Genomic DNA, 16,101 nt, shown 5'->3' on the forward strand with positions numbered 1-16,101 from the left:
AAGCTGCTGTGTTCTGGACTGGAGAGTCCAAACTGTCGACTGGAGACTCTGAGGTCCTTAAATCCTTCTTCACTTTTCAGACTTTCTTTCTTATTGGGTCATTATTTATTTAAATTGTCTCAGTTCTGCTCTGCTCACTGTCCCTCAGTCATCTGTCACTCACCCAGCCTGTCAGTCACGTCCACCTCATCAACTCCATTCACCTGCACTCACCTGCTCCTGATCACTAAGAAAGTGTCAGTAAATAACATGTGGACTGAGGCCGAGCACTCGTCCTCCTCAGGTTTTCAAAATAAGACACATTCTTATTGAAACACGTTGGACAGTTGATAATTATAGAAACAAACAGGAAGTGACATCAGGAGCCGTCTCTACTTTAAACAGTGTTTAATTACACAAACCTGCTCAGTGACCAACACACAGAGAAGAAGCTGATGAATGAAACAATGGTCCAACATGTCTGATCTGATATTTATCTTCAGGTCACAGACTGGACTGAGGTCAGCAGCATGTTGAGAGTCTGTGTTGACATGATGACGATCCACAACAACAGGAGGACACATTCTAATATTCATATTTCTTTATCCAGGTTGTGGAGATGCAGTCTGTCAGAGATCAGCTGTTCTTCTCTGGCTTCAGCTCTGAGGTCAAACCCCTCTCATCTGAGAGAACTGGATCTGAGAGGACACTACCTGCAGGACTCAGGAGTGAAGGAGCTGTGTGGTTTTCTACAGAGTCCAACCTGTCGACTGGAGACTCTGAGGTCAGTTCACTGACTGACTTTTGTAGATCTCATATCTATAAAACAGCATTTATACACAATTTATCTCATTTAATTCTAATTTAACATAATTCCTCTTCATACATAACTTGAATCCATTCGTTAATTAATCTGTGACATTTTAAATATTCAGCTACTTGTTAAAACACTGAGTTTAGTTCTGGATTTCCTAAACTGATCTGCAGGACAGAGACCGGGTCCAAATAATCTATTTGTACTGAATCAGGATCAGTTTTTAGTCCAACATGTCTGATTTCATATTTATCTTCCATGTTATGAGTCTGTGTGACATGAATATGTGTCTGTTATTTTCACACATGAACTCAGTTTAATTTACAGTTAAGTTTTATTCTTTATCCAGGTTGATGAGCTGCAGTCTGTCAGAGATCAGCTGTTCTTCTCTGGCTTCAGCTCTGAGGTCAAACCCCTCTCATCTGAGAGAACTGGATCTGAGTAACAACAACCTGCAGGACTCAGGAGTGAAGGAGCTTCTTGATCTACAGCAGAGTCCAACCTGTCGACTGGAGACTCTGAGGTCAGTAGATGGTTGGAGTCAGTCCACGCTGCTTTCATCAGTATGTTACTAAACACAGTCAGTATCACAGATCCAGGGTCTGTGCTACCAAGCAGGATTTGTGGTTATCAGGTTAACTTCAGTTTAGTTTTTTCAGTTCTACGAAGCTCGTCCACTTCTTAACCAGGTCCATCACCATGGTAACTTCTGATGGACGGCTAACCTGCTCCAGGTTCAGTTGGAGATCAACCAGTATAGAAGCTCCGCCCACTGACCACAGTGACTCTACACTGTTGTGTGGTGCACACTCTCCTTAAAGGGACGGATAAGGGAAGTTTAAATCAACGTCTGGTTGGTTCAGTTGATCTCTAACTCACCCAGAACATCTCAATGTCTCCAGACTCATCCTGTCCCCAAAACACCAGAAGACCTCAGCTTCCTGGAGACAGGTCCATGTGTGTGTCCTCAGAGACAGTGTGTGTCCTCAGAGACAGTGAGACAGTGTGTGTCCTCAGAGTCAGTGAGTGTCCTCAGAGACAGTGTGTGTCCTCAGAAACAGTGTGTGTCCTCAGAGACAGTGAGACAGTGTGTGTCCTCAGAGTCAGTGTGTGTCCTCAGAGTCAGTGAGACAGTGTGTGTCCTCAGAGACAGTGAGATAGTGTGTGTCCTCAGAGTCAGTGTGTGTCCTCAGAGTCAGTGAGACAGTGTGTGTCCTCAGAGACAGTGTGTGTCCTCAGAGTCAGTGTGTCCTCAGAGACAGTGTGTGTCCACAGAGACAGTGAGACAATGTGTGTCCTCAGAGTCAGTGTGTCTCCTCAGAGTCAGTGAGTGTCCTCAGAGACAGTGAGACAGTGTGTGTCCACAGAGTCAGTGTGTGTTCTAAGAGTCAGTGAGAAGTGTGTGTCCTCAGAAACAGTGTGTCCTCAGAGAAAGTGTGTGTCCTCAGAGACAGTGAGACAGTGTGTGTCCTCAGAGACAGTGAGTGTCCTCAGAGACAGTGTGTGTCCTCAGAGTAAGTGTGTGTCCTCACAGACAGTGAGACAGTGTGTGTCCTCAGAGACAGTGAGTGTCCTCAGAGACTGTGTGTGTCCTCAGAGTAAGTGAGACAGTGTGTGTCCTCAGAGATAGTGTGTGTCCTCAGAGTCAGTGTGTGTCCTCAAAGTCAGTGTGTGTCCTCAAAGTCAGTAAGACAGTGTGTGTCCTCAGAGACAGTGCGACAGTGTGTGTCCTCAGAGTCAGTGTGTGTTCTAAGAGTCAGTGAGAAGTGTGTGTCCTCAGAAACAGTGTGTCCTCAGAGAAAGTGTGTGTCCTCAGAGACAGTGTGTGTCCTCAGAGTAAGTGTGTGTCCTCACAGACAGTGAGACAGTGTGTGTCCTCAGAGATAGTGTGTGTCCTCAGAGATAGTGTGTGTCCTCAGAGTCAGTGTGTGTCCTCAGAGACAGTGAGACAGTGTGTGTCCTCAGAGACAGTGAGTCAGTGTGTGTCCTCAGAGTCAGTGTGTGTACTCAGAGACAGTGTGTGTCCTCAAAGTCAGTGTGTGTCCTCAAAGTCAGTAAGACAGTGTGTGTCCTCGGGGACAGTGTGTGTCCTCAAAGTCAGTGTGTGTCCTCAGAGACAGTGAGACAGTGTGTGTCCTCAAAGTCAGAGCATCAGTGTGTGTCCTCAGAGTCAGTGAGACAGTGTGTGTCCTCAGAGACAGTGAGTCAGTGTGTGTCCTCATAGACAGTGAGACAGTGTGTGTCCTCATAGACAGTGAGACAGTGTGTGTCCTCATAGACAGTGTGACAGTGTGTGTCCTCATAGACAGTGTGACAGTGTGTGTCCTCAGAGACAGTGAGACAGTGTGTGTCCTCAGAGACAGTGTGACAGTGTGTGTCCTCAGAGACAGTGAGACAGTGTGTGTCCTCAGAGACAGTGTGTGTCCTCAGAGACAGTGTGTGTCCTCAGAGACAGTGAGACAGTGTGTGTCCTCAGAGACAGTGAGACAGTGTGTGTCTTCTTCTCTTCCACTCGTCTTGTTAGTAAACAACAGATTCAGATCTCGTGTCCTCAAGTTATTTATCTCGTTCACACGTTATTATGTCGTGGTAACGTAATATATTTTGACCAGATGCCACCAGGGGGCGCTGTAACTTACACAAGCTGGACCACAGCTGACAGCCTCACACGAGGGACAGAGACGGTGTCGTCTTCATCTGATCTGAGACAGTTTGTCCTCTCACTTCATCAGTGAAGAACTGATCAGGTGGATCTTTGTCACAGCTCTGAGATCAGTGGGACTGAAGCCTCTCCTCATCACATGGTAACCAGGAGCTCTTTATACAGAGCAGAACCTCTGCTGAGGTCCATCTGTCTCCTCTGGTCCCAGTTTGTCAGAAGCAGATGTTCATCAACACACAGTGAAACATGGCTTCACCTGTAACAGCAGTAAATCCACCTCTCAGGTGTCCACTCTGCACTTTGACATGCAGAGGACACACACTGAGCTCTTAGCGTGTTCATTCCAACACGTGAACATGAAGCAGAGAGGAAGCTGCTCCACCTCTGAACAGGACTGAAGTCCCTGCTGCTCTTTCTACTGGATGAGCTGCATCACTGACTCACAGCTGATGAAGTGAGTCTCTGTGACACTGATGTCTTCTTCTCTCAACAGGTGGGAGGGGAGATCTTACTGAAGGTGAGTGTGAAGAGGACAGTGTGAAGAGGACAGTGTGAAGAGGACAGTGTGAAGAGGACAGTGTGAAGAGGACAGTGTGAAGAGGACAGTGTGAAGAGGACAGTGTGAAGAGGACAGTGTGTGTGGACGGAGGCTGAGCTGTGTCCTGAGGATCCAGAGGCTGAAGCAGCAGCAGCTTGTGTGTAGTCTCCAATCTACACAACCCCTAATCTGCATGTGTTTGTGAGATGAAGCCGGAGCACCTGGAGAAAACACGGGGAGAACATGCAGACTCCACACAGGAAGACCCCATCTGAACCGGATTCAAACCAGCAACCTTCCTGCCCCGATTGTGTTTATTGAAATGACACAACACAAGCAGAATATATAAACCCTCTATAAAGAGTCACATACAGTGTGTTTAAGTTTGTCTTTATTATTGTCCACCTTTGTCCCTCAGTGTGTCTCCATGTGTGTAGAACCACATTCTGTGTAGATGTTTGTTTATGATCTTAAAGTTCCTGGATTCACGTCACAAATTGATTCAGTTCAACACAAAGTTCAACACAATCAAATCATTTTGAGTTTAAAATCAGAGTTTTGTCTTTGACACAAAAGATCAAAACTCTGGACTTAAAAATGGGACGTTTTCATTTCTGCATCAGGTGCAGAGCGGTGGTGGCTTTTCTACTTTTGACCCACAGGTGGCGCTGCAGTATAACAGCAGCACATCCCAGTCAAAGCCTTTATATTCAGTCTATGAGTCAAACACATGGATCATTTCCTCTGTGACAAACCAGATGTAACGAGAAGAAAAACATCTCAGAGAGAAAAGTTCTGTTTCTACTTGTCTCTGCTTTAATGCTCAATAAACATCCTTCCACCGACTTCACTGGAATCATGACTCAGCTTTTCTTTCCTCTTCGAACAAACTGGTGGAAACATCTCGTCCTTGGTGCAGGTAAAAGAACAAAATCACCAGTTTGACATAATGGAAACCAGCAGAAGAAAAGTGAATGAGACATTTACAGAATGAAGAAGAGTCGATGAAGAGCAGAGCATCTTTAAGTCTCTGAGGAAACTGATTAATAAACATTTTACCATATTTTATAGAAAACTGACCCGAGGACGTTTTATACAAACGTAGATGAAGATTCTTGTTGTACGTTCTCGACCACCACCTCAGAACAACCACCAGGGGGAGACTGTAGCAGCCTCTGGGAACAGCTGCGTGTTGGGAAATAATTAATGATGGGAGGTTCACAGCAGAGACAAGGGACAGAAAGTGTCTGAGAGATGATGTCCTGAAGACAGGGGACATGTTGGGCCTGTTGTGTTGAACAGTTTGTGTTATTTTGTGGAGACACTTGTCTCAACATGATGATGTCACTTCCCGCTCCTCCCACTTCCAGCCCGGAAGTGACTTGAACATGATGACCCAAGGAGAGGTCATCATGTGACTTTGTGATGATCCTCAACACACGTGTGTCAGTGTAACATGTGACTGTGACGCCATGTTCATGAACACGCTGCTCTCACATCTGTCAGCAGATGTTGAAGCTCTGAGGTCCACTTCCTCTGCAGCAGAGTGAGACCATCATCTCTTCATGGAGCTGTGCACCAGGCTGGTGTCATGTGACCAAACACAAAGTGTGAACAACACGTCATCAAAGGATCCGTTAGAATTCATCAAACACATTTATGGGATAAACTTTATACTTATAAGGAAAAGCTTGTGCTCGTTATGAAATTCTTCATCTGATCAATATGTCTCAATATAAACAGCCTGACAGCAGATCAATACATTTATTTATGATTCTTTATCAGTTGATTTCATTCATTCACCAAACATTCAGTGATCACTAGCGGTCCGTCCACACATCTGTCCACGCAGCACGGGGTGGACAGATGTTGTTGTCATGTTAATGTGATGAATTTCAGTTTTTCTAAAGATGCATCTCAGAACTACATACATTAAACTTCAGATCACTAACTAACCAGCTGCAGGATTTGAACCCTCCACATCATTCGTTTTGTCAAATCCTCATGTGCCTCAGGTCAACCCCCCCGTCTCGTTCTGGATTCCCCCCCTCCTGAACAATTTGCCCGTCCCTGGCCTCAGCCAAAACCGCGCTCGCCAGTTTTTTTCCAAACCTCAGTCCAGAGCCCATCTTCATCAGCCTGACCAGTTATTACAATAATCCAATTAAAACTTCATCTGTCACATTTTTTATCTTGTTGGCAGCAGAGCTCCTCATCCTATATCCAGTTGAATTGAAAATATATAATAAACTAGACTTGGCTTGCTGTGTGTGGGCAGAAGGTAATATTCTATTATGGCCAAATAGGAATTGATGGAGCGGCTGCATGAGGCGAGAGGAAAAGTGTTGCTCCTCACAGGGAAGGTCTCTTTATTCCTCCTGTCCCTTCTGCAGGGCAGCCGGAGGTCGAGTTCATCAAGAGAGGAGCCACCGAGGAGCTGGAGGAGAGAGTCACTGTCCTGCTTGAGGACACTTCAAGGTCCTGCAGAGCTGAAATAGAGCTTCACTGCTCTCTTTCAGACTCACACTCGAGATGTGCAGCGACAAAGACACACAAAGGTCGGACAGACAAAAGGAAAAAACCACTTGGCGTCATCAATATTGAAAGTGCAGTGACTTTGTTGGGTGAAGCTGGATTGTTGAGGACTCGATGATGATGAACACGTTTCATCCATGATCGTGGCGAGTGCAGGAGTCATTCATCTGAGAGGAGGTGACAGGGGACTCGCTCAATGGAGACCGATGTCATTTACATTTTGTTAAGGCCGAGCTCTCGGTCGATAAGACCTTAATGACTGGATTTCCTCAAAAAGGTCAAAAGAGACATTTTGTGTTTATTTTAAATGTTCTTTTCCTCCAGTGGTGTTAAGGTTTTTCTCTGTGTGTAAGGTTAGAAAGTCGTGAGAAATCTGGTAGAGGGAGATCATCACAACTCTGCACCATTGTGATCATGCACATAGAGCCACTAACCTCTGCCACCCCCCCCCCCCCTACAAAGTTGTGTTAAAAGAGAGCAGAGCCCAACAACAATAAAAAAACTGGAAACTGAACAAATGCGCATAACCAAAATATGTAAAATAACAAATACAGAAATCACGAAGGCAAAAAAATAGTATTCCATCCCAACATCACTGCAAAATGTCTCTGAATTAAATAGATGCGCTTGAAGAATATTATTTAGTCTTGAAAATATAACATAACTACTATCATTACTCATTTAAAGATTCATTTTTAAACTCCTGTAGCTAACAAACATCCCTGTGACTGGTTATTGTTGTTTCTCTTTCTGAAGATCCAACTACTGTTCATCGTGAAACATGTGTCAGAGAATTTGTAATTTAAAGTCACACAGAACTTCCTCCAGCGTCTGATGGTGTATTCTGTTTAAGAGCCTCTAAAAACCCAGTATAGTGACTTCCTGGAAAATAAAACTTTCAAATGGAAATGAGGCTTAACCAGTTCCCTTTGAGGAGAGGAATCTCTAAACCTTTTGTGTTTTTCTACCAGAAGAATTTTTGCTGTGGCTTCTGTCGGTGCTGCGACGACAGATATCGTAAATAAGTGACCCATCTGTCATCCCCTGATCAAAAACATTCAACTCACGCAGAGAGAGAGACAAATTGTGCTTTTATGGACAAAGTCAGATGTGAGGAAAGAATAATTTAAAGAAAATCTCTGAGCAGCTTATGAGCAATGTCGCCGTGTTCCTCATTATCTTTTAAAGCCAGCGGAGGCGTCGCTGTCGCTGGGTTTTATTCCCCTTGAGGAACCGTTTACCTCCGACTGACTTTTCTTATTCATATTTTTTTTGTTTCCGTGCAAGTTGGAGAACGCGTTGTCTTTGTTGCTCATGAATTCTGCATCAGAGGAAGATGTTTAATTTTCAAATGTCACATTATTCACCTCCAAAAAGTGCAAACAACACCACGAGTTGGCGAAATACAAGAATTTGAAAGTCAAATTCATAATTTGTCACTTTTGAAGAGGCCACAGTTCCTGAATACTGGGATCCCAGTTGTTTATTACAGTCTGCAGCAGGCAGTGATTTATAATCTGAAAAGAAAGGTCTCTATGAACATATATGGGAAGAGATGAAGGTGAGTTTTCTCATAAAATGACTTTTATAAGACGCAGCAAATTTAAAATGCAGCAAATAAGTCACGCAAAACAATTGGGGGTAAATCCAGTAACTGGATGGCAGCAGCACAAACGATTCAAGTTGGTACATTTAATTTGTTGTTCAGTTTTTTGGTGATTATGAAAGTTTATCAGAACAACAGATACAGTTGGTAAGTTTTCTACGTTTCTCGCCTGGAGCAGCGGGTGAGAGTTGGGCTCAACCAGTCATGAGCCAGTCCCATTCGTTCATGGATGGGAAAAAGCAGAAATGTCAATATGATAATAACTGTTTAGTGACAGAAACCATCTCTGAGGAAAAAGAAGACGTGTATTTTGATGTTCGATGGGTTCATGTCCCATTTGCTAACCAGGAGGAGGAAGGGTTGATGAGCTATACTGCAGACGGTGGCGGTGAGGCGGTGGACTAGTGGCATAAACTTGGACTATGGGCAGAGAAGGTCTCCGGTTCGACTCCACAGAGAGACAACAAAAGACGACCCTGGATTGATCTGTCCAAAAATCCAAGAGTCTCCCTACCCTGTCTAGTGCCCCTGAGCAAGGCACCTCACTCCCCCAACATCTGCTCCCCGAGCGCCGTACATGGTCGCTCACTGCTCTGTGTGTCCTGCACCAGATGGGTCAAAAGCAGAGGTTACATTTCCCTACCTGCATGAGTGTGCCTTTGCATGACTGTGCATGTGTTTGGGACGAATAAATGCATCTTAATCTTAATCTTAATCAGACAGCCACCAGGGGGTGATCCAGATTCTTTGGCTCCACTTTAGGGGATCTGTCATATTATCCATCTTTACAGTTAATTGTCATGGCTCGGGGGTGATGACCTTCATCTCCTTTGGCTTCCTCATCTTCTTCATCTTCAAATTCTATTCTCACCAAGAGAGAAGGAAGTCTCGATCCTAAACAGTGGGATTCAATTGAGTGGAAGTCTTTGTATGAGAAGTAGCGCTGGAGAGAATGTTCACATGAATCCACAAAATCCAGGGCACGCTCTCTGAATATTTCATGATCATTAAATTTCCCCCGGCCTGTAAATCAAATGACCAGATTTGAATTTGTTGTTATTTACCCTGTCTGTGCCTGATGCTCTTCTTCTGCTGTGCGAGTTGGGAGATCCCGAGAGGCCTGGATGAGAAGGTTTTGAGTCATGGAAGAAGTAATTGAATCTTTACGTAGGAGACGTGGGAGAAAACGAGAATAAATGACCCCCCCGCTGACCTGCAGGGTGCGTCTCAGGTCAACACCTGCTAATATTTACCTCCACCAGGTAACTGTAAAGAATACAGGGATCAAACCCGTGATGGACGGCTCTCACGTTACCTCTCATCTGCCGTCCCTCCTGTCAGCTCCCACAGAGACATCACTCCTCACCGGTGGGCGTGAACCTGAACGTACATCGGTCAAGCTCGCTCACAGCACGCCGGGGAGCAATTAACCTTAATCAGGCTTCCACTGGGTCGGTAATTCCAAAAGCAATCACAATACTCGTGACATTTTGACATTAAATGTAGACTTGGTGATTTGTTTCTTTGTCTTTATGCCGGGTGGACTTCAGGGGAATTTGCCTCGTGACGTGGCCTCCGAGGAACATCACCTCCTGTCTAATGCAAACCTGAAGCACCAATAACATTTGTGTCAATGCCGCCGGAAGAGCATCTTCATGAAGGAGGGTGATGTTTGTTTTCCAGTCCGCTCTCTCTAACGTGAATTTAAATTCTGCATTTAACCATGAACATTTGCAGGGCCGCCCTCGCTCCCTGAGGATTCGAGCTGTGTGTGTTTGTGTGTGTGTGTGTGTGTGTGTGTACATGTGATGTTTTTGAAGCCCTTGTTTACATCTGTTCCAGTGCGCCGGGTTCATTGTGTATGAGCATTTATTCGATAAAGGCTTAGAGGGATTTCAGATGAATCTTGTTTACCAGCCGCCTCTGATCACAGCTATCAGCCCCTCATAAGAGCAGGAGCCTCGGTGCAGCACACACACACACACACACACACACACACACACACACACACACACACACACACACACACACACACACTTTGCTCTGAGTGCACATTCCATTTCTCATCGTAACGCAGCGTTAATGCTTCGGGGACATTTTTCTGCCGACGGTCTGTCTTTCCCCCCCGGCTGCTGAAGGGCGGCCTCTTAATATCACAATCTATTTATTAATTACATTAAGTCCATGTGTCTCTGAACACGCAGGCAATCCATTCAGAACCACGGAGGCACATCTCTGGCTGCAGCCCAAGACAAACTCCTCATTCTCCTGTTTGTGGCCGGGAGCCAGCGTGCAGGGGGGGGGGGGGGGGGGGGACTGCATTATATGCAACCACTCACACTAAACCTTTCCTAACAAAGGAGTCGGGTCTGAAGTAATTGGCAAGTGTTGCTCTTTGAGAGAAGATCTGCTCTGGGCCAATCCGGCATCTTAAATGAGTTTGTTTCTCTCTCTCCGCTCAGACGACCATTAGCGCTCGTCCATTCATCACGCTGCAGAAACAGGGAGAACTGGGTTACTGTGATTGGTGGTGGGAGCGGTGTGTTTACAGTACACAGGCGTTTGCAGGTATTCACACATCTCTGAAGAGGGATTTCTGTGCCGCCGGTGGAGTATTATTCTGCTGCAGTCTGTTATGCAGCTACTTACTATGACCGAGTTCCTGCTCCACGTCCATCTGTTTCCCAGAGAAGAGCCGACTCTAAAACCTTTCATCAACACAAACTGTGGACTTTACTGAAGCCAATGTCATCGGGGGGAAGTGATTCCTGAGGACGTGTTTTCCTTCTAATGATCTAAAACACTATATCTGGCAGAAGCAGCTCTGACTATGAACCTGCTTCTTAATTTCATACGAGGATCATCACCTGAGACTCTGTAGTTGTATCATTGCTGCACTGACGTTGCAAGATCATCATGCATGAAGACCTTTCTGCTGAATTCTCATTTTCTGTCGAGTTCGTTGAAACGTTTAAAAATCAAGGGGAGAGAGAGAGAGAGAGAGAGAGAGAGAGAGAGAGAGAGAGAGAGAGAGACAGAGAGAGAGTTTTCATCCAACTCACAGAATTCATCTTAATTATCCGTCTGGTTACAGTTGATTAAATCCGCCAGCAGCGGTTTTATTTCACCTGGAAAAACTGACGGTCGCTCACTGACAAAAATAAAAAAAATAGAAATGCTTCTGTCTGCGTCTGTCGGCCAATCAGGGATCTGTTGTTCCAAAAATACAACGGATTTAGAATCTGCCACTATTGTAGCTGCAAATTGGAGACATGCTGAGCTGTAATGAGTTTGTCAGTTCCCCGGTTTATGAAATGAAAGAGTGCTTATTATTGCCAGTAAAAAAGACGGCATAAACAAATGTATGCAGTACATCGATGTGCAATAACCAACATGTGTGCTCAGAGTTCAGTTCAGCACTGGGATCATGTCCGGTACGATTGATATGAAGGGATTTTTGGGTCCCAGGATAATTCAACTTTTCCAAAATTAAAGAGCGTTTACAGAATAACCCTCAGAACACCACGCTGTTATATTTATACGACAGAAACAGCAGGATTCCATAGTTTGTCCCAGAGCTTAACCGAGCAGACTAGATAATTACCAGCAGGGGGTTTGAAGATGATCAGGATCAGTTGCACGATGGTTTTTCTTCTCAAAACCAATTTCTGAGCAGTTAATTTCATTTTCAAAAGTTGTAAGACGGACACAAATTCTTAGGATTGAATTTCAGACTCTTATAGTCCAATGCTTGTTTACCTCCCAGTGTAGCTGACAACAGGAAGTGGGTGCCGTACTTCCTGATCAGGTTGTCAGTGACCATCTGGGTGGAGGGCCGGCGTCCCAGGAGTCGGATGTTCCTGATGAACTCGGGCGTCAGAGGCATGGGAGACTCCAGGAAGTCTCTCCTCTCCACAGCCAGGTTGTTCACCTTCCATCTCCCGAACTCCCTGCACACAAACACCAGAGCACCAACGTCAGAATCAGAATGAAAATGAAGTCATTTGTAATAATGGCACATTTGCTATTTGAAATTATTTATTAGACTTTTGTTCTTTGTAAAAAAAGGTTATTTCCTCATGTCCTTCACCTTCGTACTGAATTCACAGCACATGAGTCTGAAAGAGGCAAATTCCCCCTCTCTGAATTTTATATATATACATCAATATCATATCAAACATCCTCCGAGAGAGCGAGAGACGTAAATTGAATCAATGTCACTCTCTGCTTTTTTGCAATGTAAGGAATCCCTGGACCGCCGCTGATAGAGAGCGAGCTGAAGTGAGAGTGAACTGATGGAGTGAGAGAGAAGAAGAAAAAAGAGAGAGAAACCCGGTGAAAAGACGTCCAGAAAAATAAAAGTAGGTATCGTGCACGACACAGACGACAGATACTTTCCCTCAGTGGCTGCGTCGTGTACATGGAGATGGATGAAGTCAAAGATGGAGCCAGAAATCAGGTCGTTCCTCAAACACAGAATATTGCTTTTACAATAAGGAACAAATGGTGAAGTTGCATTTTCCTTTTCCTCTTCTGACCTCTGACAACTCATCGACCTGACCCCGGCTATGAGTGCTGCTTATATGAATCCCTTGTGCCTCATTGATTATAATCTGTGTCGCATATATAGCCAGACCTGTCTCCTGGGCGCTGTGTCAGCACCGTGCACCCATTATCCTCCTGCTGTACCACCGTGTCGGGTGGGAGGACATGTTTTGCACACGGGGGGGGGGGGCGAACCGATCATTAAAATGTCCGGTTCCACACAGAGGACAGATGAGGTGGACTTTGCAAAAGCCCAGATTTACTTCCTCATCAAAACCTGGTGTTTTCTGTGCGTAGGTTTCCAGCTCGGCTCCTGTTGTGAGTCAGGGAATTAAAAACCATGGAGTAACAGGGCAGCAGCAGGAGGGGGGGGGGGGCTGGGGGGCTCCTACCCGCTGCCTACATCCGGTGAGGCGGACATCACATATGTCTGTCCATGTCCCCATGTGATCAGCCCTGATAGGACTTTGCTGTTTTACAGAGAACTTGAATAATGCTTTGAATCCTTCAGAATAAAAGACTTTTCTTCCTCCATATCTCCGTCTCACAGCTTTTAAGCTCCTGTGCTTTTCTACTTTCATGTACAAAAGAAAAAAGAAACGCAGCACATGTTATTAAAGGGAAATAAACAGACGAGTCAAACGCAGCTGAACTGCAGCCAAACTCGAAAAACCAATGCACACAACAATCGGATCAATAAAGCCCGAGCTGGCGTCCGTCATGCATTATTCCTCGTGTGTTTTGCAGAAAGCGTTTGCTCAGGGCGCCTGAGCTTTCTGAGCTGACACTGGATTCACCGGCGCCTTTTCTCACACTGTGCATAGAGTTATTCCACAAACCAGTTCAAGCTCAAGCTGTTCAGTGGGAGATTTCTTCTCTCCAGCACCTCCTCACTGGCCTCAACAGGCGGCGCGCACCGTGCATGGGAATCAGCCGACTCCGTGTTTCCTTTGTGTGACACTCGGTGAAAACAGTTCAGCTTTGAGACGCCGCTCGTTGAGTTTCCAGAGGAGACGTGTGCATCGCATCTGAAAAGCTCTGCAGAGTCAGATAAGTCACTGAAAGGAGAGGTGCACTGAAATATAAAGGCATTTTATTTTATGGGAAAGAAGCGAGGTGTTCATATTTCTCAAATTGAATAAGGAGCAGCAGCCACAACCACCGGGTTTTATTTAGAGCAATAAACTCAGTGGTCAAGCTTCGATTTCCTTAAGACGGATCCAGTGACGCATGTTTCTCAGTCATTTCATCAAATAATTAATAATATCAGGTTCCATCTTAAACCTTAAATCTGTGCTGAATCCTTTCATATCACAATTCATTCAAGTTTCCTTGTTCAATAAGACGAGTTAAACACTTAGTTTCATGCATGCACTTATCAATTAGATAATATCATAACATGATTTCTCAAGGATTTGTTTCACAGCCACAAATTCTCCACTGGCTCAGTTCTGCTTCTCAACATGACCCTCCTCTTTTTTAACAGATTTCAAATCTCAACCTTTTTTTAAGCCAAACATTTTAGAAAAGAGCTCTTTCACATATGAATAGTATTCTTTATTTTTTTTTAAAATTTCCATAAGGAGTTTTGTGCCTGGTGCAGCAGAGAAACAGCTTTTTATTAAAATAACTCTCAGACCTGAAGCTCACTGTAGTTTCTGCTGCTGCTGTTTTGTTATATTTAAGTTCTGTATTTAATCCAGTTGACCATGATATTATTATAAATACCTTAAAAACCATTTCACCAACTGCACCAGATATTCAAGTGTGTTCTGGGCGCCTCCATTCCCATTGGATAGTGTTTGACCACATGATGGTGCAGGTGTGAATGTACCCAAGATGCACCGAGACAAGATTCTGAACTGATCGGCTGAACCACATTATGATGTCATCAGGGAAACAACACAATCACATAGAACACAAGTGTAAATGCATTTGTGTTGTCAACACACATGCAACGACAACATTGACATTGAATCTCTGCATCAGAGCACTACCACACATCTGTATCTCATCTCCAGCTGCTTTCAAAACTCTTCTTCCAAACTTTGAAAGATATTCAACCATAGTAGGCCCACACTGCATTGATCCCCTGCTGGTTGTGGCCTGCTACTACACTTTCTTTGTGCCCCAGGAGGACACAGCTGCTGCCTGCGTCCCTCAGGTTGTCCCGTCCTCATCGTCCCTGCAGTTGTTTGTTAATGAAAGAAACTTTTAGCTCGAGTCCTGCTGCTGTGGAACTCCCTCTGTGAGAGGAACTTAATTCTACAAACTCAGAACCCTGATTTAAATTGTCTTAAAAATCTGTTGGGAATCTATTTTTACTTGTTTTTATGATCTGCTCCATTTTACCAGATCCTGTGTCCTCTTTGTAAATCTTAATTATTTATGTGGTTTTTTTTATAGCAGCTGTGTGTTTTATCTGCTCTGTGCAGATAATGAGAATGAACAGATATTAAATTGATAGTTTATACTTAATGAAATTAATTAAAGCTCCCCAATTACTTTCTGATCAATTAGCATTAATGACAGCAGGAGTTGGAGCAGCTCTGTCTGCAAACTGGAACATGAAGCCAGTGTAAGTTATGATGAAGGAGGAGAAGTATTTAATTTTGTCATTTCAGTTTTGACGAGACACTAATGACTGAACGGCTTCTAACGAGGCCTCAAGAGTGAGACGTTAATCACGAAGGAAACAAGGATGAAACTAATCAGCAACTTCTGTCACACACACACACACACACACACACACACACACACACACACACGCTGTAATGTCAGACTGTGTCAGTGCCTCTGAAAGAGTTTGAACTCATTCTTGATGGAAGCGTTGCCTCTCGCCCTGAGCAGGTGAGAACAGAAGCTTTTTCTTCTGATGGCCGAGCAGCAAGCGGCTGGACTCTGACCGACGCCCACCTGCTGTCACCACTGGATGAAAAGAACTCACAGCCAAACTCCAGCAGAATAAACTTGCTTCAACGGAAAATAAGTTCACAGAAACGATCAGCCGAGCTCAAGGATCCACATCTGTAGCTCCTCTTTGAGTTTGAAGGCCCGAAAACATCTCAGGAATCAGCTTCTCTCTTTTAATTTCAACAAAGTGACGGGATCCCACACGAACACACCATTCACCAACGTTTAGGTTGTTTCACATGACAGATTCCTGTATTTGTGTTTGGTCTGTGGTTTTCTCTCTGGACTGGTTTCCAGTAAAAAATAAGGTTGTTAGAACACATATTTTAATTTGGATTTGTAGAAAACTGGGTGAGATTTTTGACCGCTGCTATTTACAAGGTAAAAATCGACGTGGAGCAAAAAGTCCTTCATTGCTTACGATGTTTCTTTTACTCACGTTGAATTTGTTTACACAGAAACACCTCTTGTAAATCTTGCAATTTCACATTAATTGTCCAAGTCCCTAA

The 16,101-nt window shown here is 44.4% G+C and overlaps 2 protein-coding genes across 10 annotated transcripts in view; one reads left to right on the forward strand and one right to left on the reverse strand.

The window, feature by feature from the left end:
- The window catches only part of LOC128437454 (NACHT, LRR and PYD domains-containing protein 12), a 278,177-nt gene that overhangs the window by 216,273 nt on the left and 45,803 nt on the right, over positions 1-16,101 (forward strand). For 2 of the 7 annotated variants that reach the window (XM_053419610.1, XM_053419611.1), the window contains exons 13-14: positions 590-763; positions 1,143-1,316. In XM_053419610.1, coding sequence (XP_053275585.1) covers positions 590-763; positions 1,143-1,316 — 348 coding nt within the window. Of the gene's footprint in view, positions 1-589; positions 764-1,142; positions 1,317-3,948; positions 4,839-6,386; positions 6,820-16,101 lie in introns of those variants that run through there. The other 5 variants (XM_053419614.1, XM_053419612.1, XM_053419613.1 and 2 more) reach the window with 5 other exon arrangements.
- The window catches only part of LOC128437456 (BMP/retinoic acid-inducible neural-specific protein 3), a 214,427-nt gene that overhangs the window by 184,992 nt on the left and 13,334 nt on the right, over positions 1-16,101 (reverse strand). For all 3 annotated transcript variants that reach the window (XM_053419627.1, XM_053419626.1, XM_053419624.1), the window contains exon 2: positions 11,894-12,084. In XM_053419627.1, coding sequence (XP_053275602.1) covers positions 11,894-12,084 — 191 coding nt within the window. The remainder of the gene's footprint in view (positions 1-11,893; positions 12,085-16,101) is intronic.

This window comes from Pleuronectes platessa, chromosome 3 (assembly GCF_947347685.1).
Source record: "Pleuronectes platessa chromosome 3, fPlePla1.1, whole genome shotgun sequence".
NCBI lineage: Eukaryota > Metazoa > Chordata > Actinopteri > Pleuronectiformes > Pleuronectidae > Pleuronectes > Pleuronectes platessa.